General features: G+C 50.7%; 2 protein-coding genes and 1 long non-coding RNA gene across 3 annotated transcripts in view; all 3 read right to left on the bottom strand.

Annotated features, from left to right (window-relative positions):
* LOC117645691 (protein numb) overlaps positions 1–17,566 on the bottom strand; it is a 54,154-nt gene that overhangs the window by 30,471 nt on the left and 6,117 nt on the right. The gene's annotated exons all lie outside the window — the stretch shown is intronic.
* On the bottom strand, positions 45–2,706 carry LOC117645699. Its single transcript, XR_004587742.1, has 3 exons — positions 2,642–2,706; positions 2,437–2,555; positions 45–85 (listed from the first exon to the last, which is right to left on the bottom strand). It is a non-coding gene; the product is annotated as an uncharacterized LOC117645699 (long non-coding RNA).
* LOC117645697 lies at positions 8,755–10,410 on the bottom strand. Its single transcript, XM_034386029.1, has 5 exons — positions 10,046–10,410; positions 9,436–9,613; positions 9,173–9,351; positions 8,926–9,087; positions 8,755–8,841 (listed from the first exon to the last, which is right to left on the bottom strand). The coding sequence occupies exons 2-4, from the start codon at positions 9,519–9,521 to the stop codon at positions 9,047–9,049; spliced, it is 306 nt and encodes a 101-aa protein (XP_034241920.1). The 5' UTR covers positions 9,522–9,613; positions 10,046–10,410; the 3' UTR covers positions 8,755–8,841; positions 8,926–9,046.

The raw sequence follows: 17,566 nt of genomic DNA, 5'->3' as shown, positions 1-17,566 counted from the left end.
TCGGGGCAGCAATACGCAAAACCTCCCCTCCAGAGACCAAGAGGGGAAACCCCTAGTAGCACGTGAAGTTGGCAAACCGCCGAACCTGCGCACACAACACGGCATATTATGGGAAGGGTACACTAATTGCCCGAGGCCATGTGGGAATCACTAAAAATCCAAGCGCCTCAAGAACAGAGGAAGGTCATGATGCTGCCAAATGATAAGTGACTAAGATGAAATCATTGCCGACGGTCAAAGTCAGCGATTTTTGACGTCAAGCACTGTTAAAAAAATTCTGAAAATTCAGACCAATTTTGTCAGACTTAGCGGTCTGAATCTGTAAATCAGACTTAGTTCTGAAAAATCAGAGTTTTTGTCTTAGTTCTTAAACGCTTTGTCTGAAAGCTTAATTCAGACTCGAAGTGTCTTAATATTTGTACTCATTCTCAAAATTCATATGAACTTGCGTCAGACTTCCCAGCCCTCAAGAGTCTGAATTTCAAATTTCAGACTACTTTCTGAAATATGTTAAAAATAAGAAAATTGGACAACTTTCTTCCAACCTAACATTGGGTTAACTCACAATCAGTCTTACATTCAATTTAATCCGACTCCGTTTCGGGGACTTCAGAAAAAACGAAAGCTTTTTTCTCTCCGCTAGGTGGCGCCAGTGTCGGTAAAGAGCCTGCTGTTGTTAAAAACGTTTTTTCTGTTAAATTTTTAATATTTTGAACCCGAAATGGCCATCACTCTATTGGCTATGACGAAACACACGCTCCCATACCAAATTTATATCTGTAGCAAACGCGCGAGTTTAACAATTGACATTTGAAGTTACCTCTCGCGGTTGGCTCCGTGCCGTCGTTCCCTAGGGTGCGTCATGCCAGCTCCAGATGAGTGCAGGGAAGTGTCCCACATCGGGGACATTGCACTACACTCAATTTTTTACCTAGACGGTTCCTTGAAGTACGTCTCTCCTTTGAGGTTCGGATGCGAACATTATCATTTCACCGAGTTACGAGAAAATTTCCTGCTGCCACTTTCAGACAAAACAATCTAGTAATTGAGACAATTTTGTCTGAATTTTTCAGACTACGACCTGTCTGAAAGGTTAAGACTTGTGTAAGTCTGAAAATTTCAGACCAGGATTTAGTCTGAATTTTCAGTAGGATGTTCTGCATATTTACTTCAGTCAAAAAAGTCTGAATTTTCAGCAAAATTTTTTAACAGTGAGTGCATGTCGATTGATATCCTTTTAAGGAATTGATGGTATCTTATGTTGTGAATTTGACACAAAATACCCAGTCAAATTCTAGTCATGAGGGATCACTGATGCAGAGCGTCACTAAATTTAACGAGGGGTGAATCACTCATCGTTCTGGTCTACACATGAGTACATGAGTACGGGTGAGTACACCTTGCTTTACTTAAAAATGTCACAATTTTGAACGTTTCAAGGCTTTATTTAGCGTTTTAAACGTAACCCAACGATGAATCGGTCAAAAAACTACAGAGTTTCGCCCTTTCAAAACTTGTGAGTACACTGAGTACGGGCGGTACACATGAGTACACTAGTGATTCACACCTCGAAATTTAACAATTTTAGCTCACTTGACGTCAACATGACCTTTTTATGGTCTCTGGGCGTGGTCTGGACCACACCAACTGGTGCGGACAATTGGGTGCCGTTTTGGCCGCATCTGTTAGTGTGGTCTAGACCATGTTCCTTTACATGGAAAGAAAGACCACACCAAATGTGGTCTACACTCTAAGACTCGTATTGACTTTTTCTCTCCATTATTGACTTTTTGCCCTTTTGATTACGTATTTTTTTTTTAAGCAGCAACAATATGTGTATTTCCTTGTACAATTTTGTTCATTTTAAAGACTAAGGGAAGGTGAAGCACAATGGGCACTTTTCTTTAAATTGACGTAGGCAACGGAGTATTTGACTAAAATACCCCAAACTGTCCTCAACGATAGTAAATAATTTACCTACTAGCCGCTAGGGAGAATTATTACGGGGGTTTAAAGGGGAAATTTTTCCGTAGCTTTCTGTCACAGTGATGCGTGCCAGAAAAAAAAAGGGAGGCTTATTTGGCTGTCACAGTGTATTCCTTGACTGTTCTTTGAGGGTACGAAGAAAAAGACAACTTCTTAGCCAACAAAGTAAATCATTCGCTTATGTTCTTGCAAAACCCAAACCAAATCGTTCGTATCGAAGACGGTTCCCTTCCGGGACTTTGAGGCGCTGTTTGCTTGGAGCAAGGAAATCATTTCTTGGTACTTTTTAAAGCTAACTGGGACTGAAAATTCACAACCACTACCAGCTTTTGGCTTCAGCGACCAGCTTGGAAGAGAAAATAAGACAATGCCTTCATCGACCTTTCATCTTTCATTATCGAACGCATCCCCACACACATGCGACTCCTGATTGCGACCTTTCGCACTCACCCCTTCCTGGCGCAAGCGCTGTAACACGGCTTCCTTCTCTGTCTGACTTTTGTGACTCAGGTCTACAAGTTGAGCTCCTCGAAGCTCACCTGAACAGCAGGAACTGCAGCAACCACCAACTGTGGAACAGAGATGAATTTCCTATAAACTAAAATGCCACACAGCGTCTTGAAGGACACGAAAAAACCCCATCTTTCGAGCCTACCTCGGCATCGTTTTGCATCGTGGTCGGGTGGTCAGGCTCATCCGGATTCTCTGCCTCCACTTTAAAATTTCCCCACGAATCGACACGTCACCATGGCTTGAATCACCGTCCTCAGGGTTTTGGCATGCCCCGCATCGAACAATACATGTTAAGACAAATATGACTATTTCTCAGCTGATTTTTCTCGTTTCCCCCCACCTGTGCCCCACTGGATTGGCTGCCACTCGCGCCCTGCTCGCTGCAGAACTGTGGCTGGGGCGGCAGGGCGGCGCCTTGCCCAAAGCAGTCCACACTGAAAGCTTCCTCCTTGACGGCGATGTGGCGTGCACTAGAACCTGGAAAGAACGACGGAGTGAGTACCGCTAGGCTGCGTGGAGAGGTGCTGCCATTCCCAGCAAAGGAGTGCAGAGCCACCACCAAACAAGGAACACAGCATTCCATAAAAAGCATAGAAAGCATAGCCGAAAAAGAAAACAGTCACCACTGAGAAAACCTTACCAACTATTTTGGGCCTTACAAAGAAAGTAGTTTGTATAACAAAGTATTTTGAGCAACATAAGCTTACAAAAAATACTTCGTAATCTACGAACTATTTCTTCGTATAACAAAGTTCATTAGTTTGTTATATGTATGCTCAAAATACTTCGTAAGGTTTTAAGAGTGCATGCGAGGATATTTGGTGCCCGGTCCACTGTGGCAAAAAGCTACGGAAAATTCTGTAAACAGCTTGTGGTAATTCTCCGTAGGCCCCTTATCAATATTCTCCGTAGGCTCTTACAGTATTTTCTGTAGGACCGCACAGTATTCTCCGTAGGACCGCACAGTGATCTCCGTAGGACTATACAGTCTTCGAGGTCCTACGGAGAAGACTGTGCGATTTACAGAGAATACTGTGCGGCCCTACGGAGAATACTGTAAGAGCCTACGGAGAATATTGATAAGAGGGCTACGGAGAATCCTGGCAAAAAAATTAACAGGATTTTCCGTACCTTTTTGCCACAGTGCACAGTAAATTGAAATGGCAGAATCTGTAGTGGTCTGAGAGCCCCAAATCGCAGAAACTGACAGTAAATAGATCCGGGGCGGTTTTGCACCAAACCGCCAACGGCAAACCCATTCTGCACACAGGCGACGGAATCCGTGCACTCGCCACGGAATCCGGACAACACTGCACCGTAATCGTCAATTGCGATTCCCTCCACCTCGCGACTTTGAGATGTTACATTATTGGAAATAAAGAGTGTAGATGTACCGCGTAAGGAATATATTAATTTATAGACTTGTCAAAGCAAGAAAAAGTATGCACACTCATCAATATATGTAAATAATGTCCAAAACAACAAAACATTCAGAGACACAGTGAGGTTAGGTTGGCCAGCGAGACCGCAACCCCTTAGCAGTTTCTGTGAGCCCATCTCAGTTTCTGTGGAGCCTTTGTCAGTTTCTGTTAGCCCATGCCAGTTTCTGTGACTACCAAATTCAGAATCATTTACTGGCGGTTTCTGTGCCCAACCGTTACGGATTCTGCCATTTCAATTTACTGTGTGTCCCTGGGGAAAGTGTTGCATATCTGATGGACGAGTCAACCAACGTACACTCTGCGAAGTACTGCTTTTGTGTCAGGAATTCAGCCGTTTGCAGTGTATATGGTGGCTGGCATGATTTGGACGCAAAATATGTTGCGCATGCGTGAAGCAGGGTTATCAGAGCACAGCATACACAAAGACACTACAATCAAACTTTTCTTTTCAAAGACAAAAGTACCGTGCAGTAAACCAATAGCTAAATTGCGATAGACATCTTTTGTTGACCAAACAACGACTCCTTGGAGCTCCTTGGCTGCCCGCACCGACAGGTTTCGTTATATAGATAGAGCGAGCCCTTCGACAAACAACATGGCATCAAGGCTGTCTATAATTTGCTGCAATATCACATAAGCGCTTTCACGACACATTGCTTTGGAAGTTCGACTCTTGGGTTGTACTTGTACTGTTCTCGACAGCCAGCGTCAGTTTGATGCATGTGACTCCAATCCGGGCAGGAAATTCCGGCCGCAAGAGTCCACCCTGCCTGAGCTCTCCAGATAATTTTGCTTCATAACACGAAGTATTTCATCGTAGATTTTACAGGCATTGCAATGCCTTCATTTTCTTCGTAATACGAAGCGATTCTTCGTTCAGTGTTTACTGTGTGGGGGAAACGGAAGTGTGCTAGGCCAAGCACACTCCTATGAGCTTGTCAAAGCATACGTACTCCTATAGACGTGTTATTGTTCCAACACACTCCTGTGGATGTGTCCGGATGTGCGCTTGTCAAGTACACTCGCAGATGTGTGCTTAATTACATTCCCAAAGCTGAGTACACATTTGATCTCGTAGTGAACTGCTCTTGGCCCATGAGCTCAGTGTCAAAGTTTCACTATTCAAATCAAGTAGGAAAATGAGAAGACCATATAGATGCCGGATAGCTTTAATGTGCAATTCAAAATTTGCATTAACAGACATTATTTTTGATACACAGGTCTCGGCTCTAGAAAGGTTCCATCTCAAGCTTATCACAATGCTTGCACTGCAGCAGGGTGTTTGGCAGAACGCGCCGCACAGCGGCCACCTGTTCACGGCACGACGAGAGCGTGTGGCGGCGGGGCGACCTGCACAGCACGAGCCGAGAGAGGCGGAGGCCGCACCGCACCAGCAGGCCGGCAGGTCGTCGTCCACTGCCAGCGGACGGTACCTCTTCTTGGGGGCTTTGGGTGTATCGACGTGCAGCCAGAGCACCTCCAGCGACGCGCGGTGGGCGTGCAGCAGCGAGAGCAGGGCAGACCAGGGCAGTCCTTCAACCCGCAGCCACTGGAGACCCCGTCGTGCTGCAGAGGGGCAGCGTCGTGGGCTGCTCGTCGGAAGGCACGAGAGAGCCGACATGTTCCACTCCATCCGCCGTAGTCGCGGCATGGCGTGTATAGCCTCAAAGTGCCTTTTGCTGAGGCTTCAACAGAAATCTCCTCAAGTGTAGGGGCGACACTGCGCAGTACCTCCAAGGCGAAGCCAGGGCTGTCACCGAACAACCCGTTGGTCAGCCGCCGAACCTGCACACATCGAAGGGGGTCAAAAGGAAGAGGTGCTAGAAAAAAATCTACGAAAGCATTTGCCTTGTCACTACGAAGGAAATAAGGGCATTGTGGAATTGCTTCGTAACGGAAGAAATCGAAGGCATAGTAGAATAGAGTATTCTAGTCGTCGCCGATCGAAGAACAAGAAGAAGAACAAAGCCGGAACTGGCCCCGGCACATAACCTCCCAGACTTCTGTGAGTGGACTAGTTTCTGAGTTTTTTGTGGCGTATATCCTTCATAAGCACTTTTGTTTGTTCCAAACAGTTTTTGACTCAGGAAATAAAAATATTTGTCGACATTTCTCGTTGGAACCGGGTTTGATACCTACTCCGATTCTTCCCGGCTTCCGGTTTTGTTCTTCTTTTTGTTCTTCGATCGGCGACGACTAGAATGCTCTATTGCTTCGGAACATGAAGACATGCTTCGTAAGACGAAGGATTTTGCTTGATAATCCAAAGCAATTCTGCGTAGTACAACGCCTTCGTCTTCTTTACGAATTGATGCTTTGAAGACTTCTTTTCTGTAGGTAAAGTGTCAACCCCAGCATAGTGAGTAAAAACTGCAAAGTCTACAAATTATTTTCTTCATAATTCAAACGAAAATAGGCATTGAAGAATTGCTTCGTTTTATGAAGAAATGCTTCCTATTACGAAGAGCTCTGCTTCATAATACGAAGCGTTTCTTCGTAGATTTTACAATGCCTTCATTTTCTTTGCATTACGAAGCGTGGAATAAATGCACTGGGACCCCGGAGTGTGACATCACGTTCCAGACTCACCCCTCCTTGCTGGCGCAAGAGTGCTAACGCTGCTTTCTTCGCTGGTAGGCTTTGGCCTCTTAGAGACCGATACAGGTCCTGAAAGTCGAGCTCCAGAATGCCCTTCTGGACTGCAGGCATCGCTGTTGCAGGGAGCTTTTCCTACAGAATAGAGAAGGAGTGGACGAGTTGAACAATCGTACCACGAACATTTTCTAATGAAAAGACGATATTTACCATAGAGGACCTTCCCCTGGAATTGGTTTCTTCATCGACCTGCTTCTGGACCACATCGTGAGGGTCATCAAGTTTCTCTTCCTTCACTTTAAATTCACAGTGAATCGTCAGGTCGCCAAGGCTTGAATGGCAGTTGTCAAGTTCTGGCATGTCCTGATCAAGCGAACAAAACAGGAATCAGGGAATAAGTCGCAATAACTCGTCGGAAAAGGACACACTTCGACTTAAAACGATACTGCAAATGAGTTATAACCAGGTAACATTTTGAGGGTTAAAAGGTCATTTATGACTGATTTCCATTCAAACGAATAAGGCACAATGCTCAAAGGAAAGGTAATTTTGTCACATTCGTTGTAACGTGGTGTCACGTTCCTACAATGAGAGTGTGCGCTTGAGATTTTAGAATTGCCTCCCTCACCTGCGCCGCAGTGGATGGGTTCCCGTCCTGGTGCCCTCCGCGTTCACTCGAAGCGTGCGGTTTGTAAAGCGGGAGTCCGCGTGTATCATAGCTGTCGAAGTGAAAGGTCCTCTGGACGACGATGTGCGCTGCAGGGCCGGCAACCGCAGGGCCTGAAAAAGAAGACATGGTGTTAGAACCACAAGCTGTCAGACAAACTATGGAGGGGTGCAAAGCCGTCATCAAGGATAGAGGGCAGCTGCTCATATGCATAGATCATGCAAAGCAAACCGGACGCAACTATACAAACAACATGAAAGTACACCGGGGACAGGTATATTCATAGAACATCGAAAAAACATGTGTGAGATCGTGCACCCAAGTGCACCAGGTTTAACAAGCATGCAGATGGGTAATTTACATCGCACTTCCGCGTTGTGCAGTGTACTGCGGCCGGCGCAACGTCATTATAAAAACAACTTTCAACCTTTTTTTCAACAAATTTATTGCGTGGACGAACGCACTAGCGCGATGAGGAGGGTAGTGGCACAAAGCATTAACACTGTTTTACCTTAATCAGTTCTAGCCTGAACCATAAGGAGATTCATTTTTTTAAAAAACTTAGTCTTCGAAAAGAAAATATTTGCAACAACAGTAATCCTAAAAGAAAAGATAAGACGGTTTAAAGATTTAATACGAAGATTTGGTTCACAAATTTTACAATTGCTGTTTCTAAAAAAGTTCCGTCGGAACCTTCGCACACTTCTGCCACTGCACCTCAGTGGCCCGGCAGGATGAGGCGTAGTGCCCACCCTGTGCGCGGCAACCCTTTTGCCAATGGCCCTTGCTCAGTACCTCCGCAACACGACCGCGATAGGCGGAGATCGCACTGAGCCAGTAGGTCGATCAAGTCATCAACGGGTTCTCTAGGCCCACTGTGGCACTCTCCGGGAACGGAGGATCTCACGGACGGCAACTCGGCCTCCAGGATCAGGACCTCCAGGGAGGCACTAAGGGCCTGGAGCAGCGAGAGCAGGGTGGGCCGAGGCAGGCCGGCGACGCTCAGCCACTTGAGGCCCACCCTGAGCCTTGGGCATCACAAGCGTCGAGAGCGGTGAGAACGAGGCGCCCTGGAGCTGACACGCATGCGTCTCAGCCGAGGCATGCCTTGCACCGCGAGAAGGTGCTCCTCGCTGGGGTCGAAAATGCAGACCTCCTCCAGCGTGGAGGCGGCACAACAGAGCACGTCCAAGGCCCACACGGTAAACCGTCGCTAGGCGGTTTCGCCTAGCCATAATTGTTACATGACTGGTAAGTCACAGTAGCACATTGGCCCTAGTGGATGTCCAACTCGACTAGGCGGTTTGGAAAACCGCCTAGTCGCCAGTCTGAATTTTTTCATACCGCCCGGCCGTCCTCCCGCGCGCGCTGGTCGGAGCTGGCGTTTCTGCCAGCAGCCTCTACCACATTTCGCCTAGTCGGGCAGGCAATGATGTGCAGTCGGGCGGGCCGTCCCCCGGCAAGCCGGGTGGGCAGTCCTGTTCACGTGACCAGGCTGGCTGAGTTGGTACATTGGCTCAGGATACAAAAGAGGAAGTAAACAGGAAATTAAAAAAAATTAGGTTTATTGACATCTAAATAATTTTAACACTTAAATATTGTCCCTCTATTTTTAAATGACTCCTCTTCATCGGAAGCCTAGAACAAGGAAAATAAATTTACAATCGAACACCAAAAGCAGAAGTCAGCTCAATTTATAAAATGAGAGCAACTTGTACTTACATATTGCTAAAATAGACCACAAAATAAGATGGAAAGTTGTAGGTTGTCTGGGCCAATTTGATTCCATGAAAGTTGGTAGCTGCTGCGGCAAGTGAAAACAGTAAACTGGTGTTCAGTATCCTTATCGAAGGCCAAGTTTCCTGACTTCTCTTGATCGGAAGTCTAGAATAAGAAAAATAAATTACACTCAAACACAAAAGAAAAAAGTCAGCAAAATTTTTATAAAATGAAAGAAACTTGTACTTACATTTTGCTTGAATAGCCCATAAAATAAGAAAATGGATTGTTGTAGGTTGTCTGGGCAAATTTGAATCCAAGAAAATATTATTTCTATGTTTGATTGCCGCTGCGGCAAGAGAAAACAATGAACTGGTGTTCAGTATCCTAATCGAAGGCCAAGTTTCGTGACTTCTCTTCATCAGAAGCCTAGAACAAGAAAAATAAATTACAGTCAAACACCAAAGACAAAAGTCAGCTCATTTTTATACAACGAGAGCAACTTGTACTTACATGTTGTTAATATAGCCCACAAAATAAGAAGATGGAAAGTTGTAGGTTCTCTGGGCCAATTTGATTCCATGAAACAATAATTTCATTGTTTGGTAGCTGCTAGGGCAAGTGATAACATTAACTGGTGTTCAGTATCCTTATCGAAGGCCAAGTTTCATGACTTCTGTTCATCGAAAGCCTAGAACAAGAAAAATAAACTACAATCAAACATCAAAGACAAAAGTCAGCTAAATTTTATATAAAATGAGAGTAAAGTTAATAACATATTGCTAACAAGATAAGATAGGAAGCCTTCTGCCCGCTCATGTATTTAAAAACATATTTGAGGACAAACTACATTATCCTGGCTAGAGTAAAGGTTAGTTTCCTGTTTTCAGAATGTTTACTTTTCAGGTTAGTTGCAAACTTATTTATCAAAGGTAAACCATTTTCTAAAACCAAAGCAAAGGCTCTCGGATTAAAAATTCAGATTGTGGCAAATTGAAGGGTAATATTAAGCAAAATAGGAAGAAACAGGACCGAGGCCAAAGTACGCTTCTATACATTTCACAAGATTTTCGCCTTTCAAGGTTTATTTTTATAAAACGAATACTACGAGTTTATCACTTACCTGCCCATCCTTTGTGCTCTCAAGCGTTGCGAAGTAGGCCACCTATGGCCAGTAAGTTGTTCACTTCAAATAGTTTTTCGATGAGACCGTGAATACATGACGAGTGAGTGACGCGCGCGCTTCAGGGAGAGAGACGCTGGAGCAGGCTGGAGCGGGGAGGAATCCGTAGTTGGGGAGCGTCCCGCCAGAGGGCGACGGCGCGGCGGGGCGCTCTAGGCGAAATCGCCTACTGGAGTTACCACAGTCGCCTACAGCCGCCCACTGGCAGCAGTTACGAGGTCCCGTGAAGATAAGCGGTTCTTCTTAAAAATGTGGTAGACCTAGCAAAAGTGATACAAAATTCCGCCTACTCGACCTGACACAATGTGACAGTGCCGGCACATTCGCTAGCCGGGCTTGGCGTCTTACAAAACGCCTAGCGACGGTTTACCGTGGACGCAACGCGCAACTGTCACAGATCGTGCAGCGACCCAAATTCCGGACTTGTCTCGCCAAACAATCCTCGCGGCATGTCCGTGTAAGCGTGCGAGAGAGACGGACGGCCAGAGGGTCGGAGAACAGGCGCGGAATAGACGACTTGAGCTAGGAGAAAGAAGAGGAAGAAAATACCTTCCCGAACATGGCGGCCGGCCCGAGGGGGAAACAACTTGGGAAAATTTTGTACACCGTTATTTCAAATTCAAATTATTTCACTTATTTCAAACTTATTTCAACTTATTTCAAGTTATTTCACTTATTTCAAGTTATTTCACTTATTTCAAACTTATTTCACTTATTTCAAATCTATTTCAACTTATTTCACTTATTTCAACTAATTTCACCTATTTCAAACTTATTTCAAGCTATTTCACACTTATTTCAGCTTATTTCAACTTATTTCACACTTATTTCAACTTATTTCATAGATTTCCTCTCATTCCACACTAATTGTAACATAATTCAGCCGATTTCACACTTATTTTAACCATACTTATACTGTAACTCAAGCTGTTACGTGTTTTTACTCAATTTAACCCTTGCGTTGGTTAAACCTAGGGTCGCCTAGGGTCAAATTAAAACTTGCTAATGGGCCCAAATTTAAACCTGTTGAACTTGATCCAGGACGAGAGCGGAATTCCAGCAGTATGACTTGGTTAGTAACCATTGTGGAAATATATTCCCACAAAATCCACGATGAATTATATTGTAGCGACATACTTCGAACTCAGTCGTATCTGCTCTTTTAAAATTTAACTACAGGACGCTTTGTTTAACAGACCTGCAAAATTAGACAACAAAGAATCCAATTCACGCCAGAGAGAATTAATAGCATCTTTCTGTGAAACAAAATTACTTATGCTCGGCCGCAGCCGTCCTTGTCTCTCCCATAGGTCCGCCTTGAGAGCGAGGCAAGCGCGCACCAACGCCGCGCGCCGGGCCGCCAGCGACACCGCCGGCCGGTGACGGGGACCGTCCCGGAACAGTTTGACAACATTTGAGTGGGGGGGGGGATGGCCACATCGCTGATCGCTGCCGCTTCGCCACGACCCGTGCACAGTCGCTCTCTCTCGCACAGCCCAGGCGGCGCGTCGAGCCGACCCACCCACTGCAAAACTCTGTTTGGTAGTAGCCGTGCCGAGCCGTGGCCTGCACCGCTCGCCGCCGAGCCCGAGCGCCCTAGGCCGGGCCGAATCGGGAGGCATTGTTGCGCGATATTCCGCGCCGTGGCAGGCGGGGAGGGATTGTCAATGTTGCGCGAAGGCCGTCGCGCGCGAGGTGGGGGTGCCATTGTTTACGCCCGGTGCCGCTGGCGCTGTACCGGGGAGGTATTGTCGAATTCCGCGCAGGCTAAGCCTCACTGCCACATCCCGCCCCGGCAGCCAGCCCCTATTATTACAGCGGTTCCAAACCCTGGGGTCGCGAAAAAATTTCGAGGGGTCGCGGTGGTTTCCCGGCTGGCCCACACGCCGAGCACTGGCGGGAACAACTTTGCGGCATTACTGCTCCCAAACTAAGGCAGATAATCGCACTCCGTAACAAAGGCATGCTAAAGGAAGGACCAAAGCCCAAATTTGCCCGTTGAGGGGGACGAAATACCGCCTCGAATCAGACGCAGTGACTGCTTAAATAACGCGAAGTTGATCAAAACGTTCACAAATGTCTGTGAAAAATCGTGTTTTAGGCCGACTTTAAGCATCTACTGCGTCTGATCCGAGGCGGTATTTCGTCCTCCCTCAACGGGCAATTGGTCTTTGGACCTTCCTTTTGCATGCCTTTGTTACGGAAAGCGATTATCTGCCTTAGTTTGGGAGCAGTATTGCCGCAAAATTGATCCAAACTGTCACAAATGTTTGAAAAATCGTTTTTGATCAACTTTGCGGCAATACTGCTCCCCAAAATAAGGCAGATAATCGCTTTCCGTAACAAAGGCATGCAAAAGGAAGGTCCAAAGACCAATTGCCCGTCGGGGGAGGACGAAATACCGCCCCGGATCAGACGCCGTAGATGCTTAAAGTCGGCCCAAAACACGATTTTTCACACATTTGTGACCGTTTTGATCAACTTTGCGGCAGTACTGCTCCCAAACTAAGGCAGATAATCGCTTTCCGTAACAAAGGCACGCAAAAGGAAGGTCCAAAGACCAATTGCCCGCTGAGGGAGGACGAAATACCGCCTCGGATCAGACGCCGTAAATGCTTAAAGTCGGCCCAAAACACGATTTTTTACACATTTGTGACCGTTTTGATCCTTTGCGGCAGTACTGCTCCCAGGCAGATATTCGCTTTCCGTAACAAAGGCACGCAAAAGGAAGGTCCAAAGACCAATTCCCGTTGAGGGAGGACGAAATACCGCCTCGGATCAGACGCAGTAGATGCTTAAAGTCGGCCCAAAACACGATTTTTCACAGACATTTGTGACCGTTTTCATCAACTTTTAGACAATACTGCTTCCAAACTAAGCCGGATTATCGCACTTTGTATCAAAGGCATGCTAAAGGAGGGGTCGAGTGGGGTCGCGAAATTTTTCCTGGTGGTCGCGGAAATTTTTGGCTACAAATTTGGGGTCGCGAACCGAAAAAGGTTGGGAACCGCTGCCCTATTATATTGATAGGATACGCGCTTGGTTTCTGGACTCGAGAGTAAAAGCAGGCTGACACCTTCATGTGTATAGTAGTTTTAAGTATGTTTCAAGTGTGCAGGTATCATCTGCTAAAAATTCACTAGCCCAGTGAGAGGTTGTGGTTAAGTCATACGTCACCCACCACCCACACGTGCCCCCACCCTCGCTTCTTGGCACATTCACATCCACGTTCCCATTGCTGTTCACGGTTCCGTATACCACCGTTCACCCCCCCCCCCCCTTCCCAACGCGCCCCCTGGTGCTCGGGGCAATCGAAATAACGGGAATTTCCGAGTTATTTCACACTTATTTCAACTTATTTCACACTTATTTCACTTATTTCAAACTTATTTCAACTTATTTCAACTTATTTCACTTATTTCAACTTATTTCACTTATTTCAAACTTATTTCAACTTATTTCACTTATTTCAAATTTATTTCAACTTATTTCCGAAAAAATGTACACCTTATTTCAAGTTGTTTCCCCCTCGGGCCGGCCCCTCATTGGTCCTAGCAGCCGACGGCGGCCGTCCGCCATGTTCGGGAAGGTATTTTCTTCCTCTTCTTTCGCCTAGCTCAAGTCGTCTATTGGGTATGTCATGTCAGTGGGCGTTGCATGCTACGCTATGCTAACACCGCGGCGCCGCGTCGCTGCATGTGGCGTGTTCTCACTCACACAAGCGCGCGTGCCCCGACACGGCGTGCCTTGTCCGACGCGTGTGGGATCCACTCGCCGGCGGCTGGCCGGGCCGGGCATTCCAGCTAGTTCACGAAGTTAGCGCCCCGGCGAGAACCGAGAGCGGCAATTACAAGGGACCCCTTTCCTTCGGCGGCTGTCCCTGTCCCTGCCGGCCCACACGAAGAGTCCCCTCGCCACCTTGTCTCCGTCCTCCGTCGCAGGGGTGCGAGGGAGACAGAGCGACGCGGTGTCGCGCCGCGCCTGCCGAAGTTGGGCGGCGATACACCGGCTGCGAGCGTCACCCGCCACCGCCAGCTACCGTAGGGCGTATAGGGCACCGCGCCGCGCGCTCTGGCGGCCGGCCGCCGAACCAGGAGCCACGCTGCGGGCTGCGGAAGGCGCGAAGCGCGAAGCAAAGATCGTCAACGGGTGGATCGCGTCGGTCCACCCGAAGCGACGCAAAACGATAACGACACGACCGCACGATTCCGAAGGGTCCTTTCGTCGCTCTGTCTCTCTCGCACTCATGGGGCGTGCCGGGTGCGAGAGAGACAGCGACAGTGAGTGGACACAGTGGGGCAGCGTCGCGCAGCGTGCGACACGGTGACTGGGTCCAGGCGGTCCAGGCGCGGGCCGGGTCCAGGCCCGGCCACCACGCGATCAATCTTGTTAAACCAATAAGCGGCAGCCTGTACCGCCACCGCAACAGGGTCGCGGTCCCCGTGAGAGAGAGACAGAGTGGGAGGGCCTTGAATGCGACTCGACTCAATGATGGCGCCGCTGCTATCAGACAGAGGCGCCAGCGGGAAAGCCCCGGGAGCCTTCCCCATGACGGCGAGGCTCACTCCAGACAGGGCTTTCGTCTCTCTGTCTCTGTCGCACTCGCGGGGCGTGCCGCAAGGCCGCGAGGGCGTGCGAGAGAGACAGCGCGCCGCTCGGAATCAGTCTGCAGCGACCTGCAGCCTCCGGGCGCCGCGTCGCGTCACGGAGCCTCGTGACTGTGACGTCACGGCGTGACCCTGGCGCCGTCCCACGGAGGTGTGTCCGCGTCCAGCCGCACGCGACAGACAGACGGACGGACAGACAGACGGACAGACAGCCGCCTGCAATCTGGGGCGACGCGCTTCCCGCGCTTCCATTTCCAACGCGAGCTGTTGGAAGCTGGTGGCTGGTGGCCTTTTGGCGCTGTCACTAGCGGGCGGCGGCAGTGTTCTCAAACGGGCGGTCCGGCTCGGCCCATCCCATCCTGGCGCTGCTTGGCCAGAGCGCCCAGCCCGGCCCGCCACTCTGAGCATGGGCCGGGTGGCGGCCCGGACCGTCCAGAGGAGCGGGCCGTCGCACAACCCGCCCCGATCGGCACCACTCTTGGCTTCGGCTGCGTAGCCGAGCTCGCAACGCGCTGGCTCGCTGCGAGCGGCGGTCGGTTCGATGCCAGGCAAGGCAGCGCGCCGCTCGGCAGCCATCCTTGTCTAACCCACTGGCCGCCTTGAGTGCGAGAGAGATGCAAGATGTGCTCGCACGTCGAGCGTCGACCACACCTCTGCCGCCGGTCCACCGGCCGCCGGCGGCCGGTGACAGAGGCAGCCGAGCCGAAGGCAGCCGAACCCAGCTCGTTGCCTCGGACGTGTCCCGCAAAATTCGGACGGGAGACCGACGGCCCATCATCGTCCACTGCCTAGGCGGTGGGCCGAGCCGGACCGCCCGTTTGAGAACACTGGGCGGCGGGCGTCCAGCGGTGCTGCCGGTGAGCAATCCGGGTGACGCACTGCCCCTCGCTGCTCCCGGCCGGCGTCCGGTGCATACCTCGAACCTCATACCTGCCGCCGGCGGTACGGCGGTACCTCGCTCGCCTCGCGCTGCTGACTCAACGCCGCCCCGTTCCCGGTTCTCGCTTCGTGAGAACCATGACTCACCACGGCGGGCTGCATTCGGCATCCGCCACCCCGGGGCCTAGGCGGGGGCCGCGGCCCGAGGACGCCGACGACAACACAAACGGGGGAAGAAAGCCGCAATGTTGCAGCCGCAGCAGCCCGACAGCCTCGGCTTATCTGAGAAAGCGCGGTTCTCGGCGACGCCGGCGCCGTGGCGGGCCGTGCCTGCACATGATCGGCGGGCTGCAGTCGGCGAGGCTCCCCGCCGCACCGCCCCACTTTCGACACCCGCCGTGCCCCATTTTCCAGGGCGCCACAAGAATGCCTGCCTCTGCCTCGCCAGGCAGGACCTTATCGGAAGAGGCACGCCAGCACGCCGACACGCCAGACGGGTGGGTTCAGCTGGGCCCCGAGCCGTCGAGCCGCCGAGGCCCGGGGGGTGTTCGTTTGGAGCGACCCGAGCGAGCGACGCCGCGCGTCCCGACAGTGTGGCGGCGCCGTCCGTCCGTCCGCCCTGACAAGGTCGCCGTGTCCAGGTACACTCCGCGGTGACGCCACTGCCAATCCCAGCATCCGAGCCTCTCTCCCTCTCTCTCTGTGGCGTCCAGTTGTTTGGTGGTTTCCATGGTTACGGCGTGGCTTCCACTTTCGCCCGTCCAGCGCTTATCAGTGTCGGTGCAGTGGCAGGGCCCGGTCCGCCCGGTCCGCCGGAACTCCGAAACACTCTGCGCGCCGCGCCGGCCGCGCCACGCGTCAACTTCATCTGCCATCCCTGTCCTGCTGTCCGGTTCGCTTTCTCCGCGACAATCTAAAGGCCCCAAACTTGTCGGATTCCTTGCTGACAGTGTCGTCGTCGTCCACCGGCAGTGCTTTCGTCAGCCTGTCTCTCTCGAACGCTCTCCTGGGGGACATTCCGCAGCAGGGGTGCGAGAGAGACAGCACACAGCCGGGGCCCCCACAGCCCAGAGGCGAAAGGTGATCCCGGGCCGGTATTGATCCGCAGCCAGCGGACCGCGGACACGGACCACACAGTGTGAAGCAGCAAGCAGCCTGCAAGCAGCACACTGCAGCCTAGGGGCCGCAGCCGCAGCCCCAGCCCAGGGAAACTCAAACCCAGCCGGCCCACAGTGGGCCAGAAGACCGGTGGTGGCGGCCAAAACTCTAGACGCGTTTCGAGCTCCAGAGTCGCTAAATAGGCCTCGAACCGACCGTGTGACACCACCAATGGGTTCCTCGTTCGGAGAGTAATCCATTGGTGGGGTCACACTTTCGGTTCGAGTCCTGTTTAGCGACTCTGGAGCTCAAAACGCGTCCAGAGTTTTGGCCGCCTCCACCGGTCTTCTGGCCCACTGTGCGGCCCAGCAAGCCAGCCCCGACAACAAAGACGGAAACGGCCGCGTCCGCAGCGACTGCAGCGACGCCCGGCCCGGCTGCAGCGGGCTCACTGTCTCTCTCGCACCTACGCGGGACGAGCGACGAGCCACACGAGTGCAAGAGAGACAGCGACACGAACAACGCGGGGAGGCCGTACGACGCCGACGCCGGGCGCGTCGCAGGCACCCTTCGCCTTCGCCCTGCTCGCCCTGCTCCGCCCCTCATCCTTCGCGCGCGCGGGGATCCCTTCCCTGAAAGCAGGCCTCTTCCAAAATAAAGTGCAGGCCGCGGACTTGCCCTGCCAGCCAGCTCACAGTGTGGTGGACCGCCTCTCCGCCACAGCTCTCCGCCGCTCCGCGACGTGGGGGACGCGGGCAGGGCGGAGCAGCTCGGAGCAGGGGCAACACGTGCGCCGCAACACACACACATACATACACACACACAACACACACACACACACGCGCGCGCACACACACACACACACACACACACACAC

This window comes from Thrips palmi, unplaced genomic scaffold, assembly GCF_012932325.1.
Source record: "Thrips palmi isolate BJ-2018 unplaced genomic scaffold, TpBJ-2018v1 HiC_scaffold_19, whole genome shotgun sequence".
In the NCBI taxonomy this organism is placed as follows: Eukaryota; Metazoa; Arthropoda; class Insecta; order Thysanoptera; family Thripidae; genus Thrips; species Thrips palmi.
The sequence above is the reverse complement of the archived record's forward strand: the minus strand, read 5'-3'. Positions and strand labels throughout refer to the sequence as shown.

Bases quoted from the DNA above. Each gene is read 5' to 3' on its own strand.
- LOC117645697 (XM_034386029.1), bottom strand. From the start codon at position 9,521: ATGAAATTATTGTTTCATGGAATCAAATTGGCCCAGAGAACCTACAAC. The intron at 9,352-9,435 runs GTAAGTACAAGT...TTCTTGTTCTAG, and splicing joins GTGGGCTATATTAACAACAT to GCTTCTGATGAAGAGAAGTC. The intron at 9,088-9,172 runs GTAAGTACAAGT...TTCTTATTCTAG, and splicing joins ATGGGCTATTCAAGCAAAAT to ACTTCCGATCAAGAGAAGTC.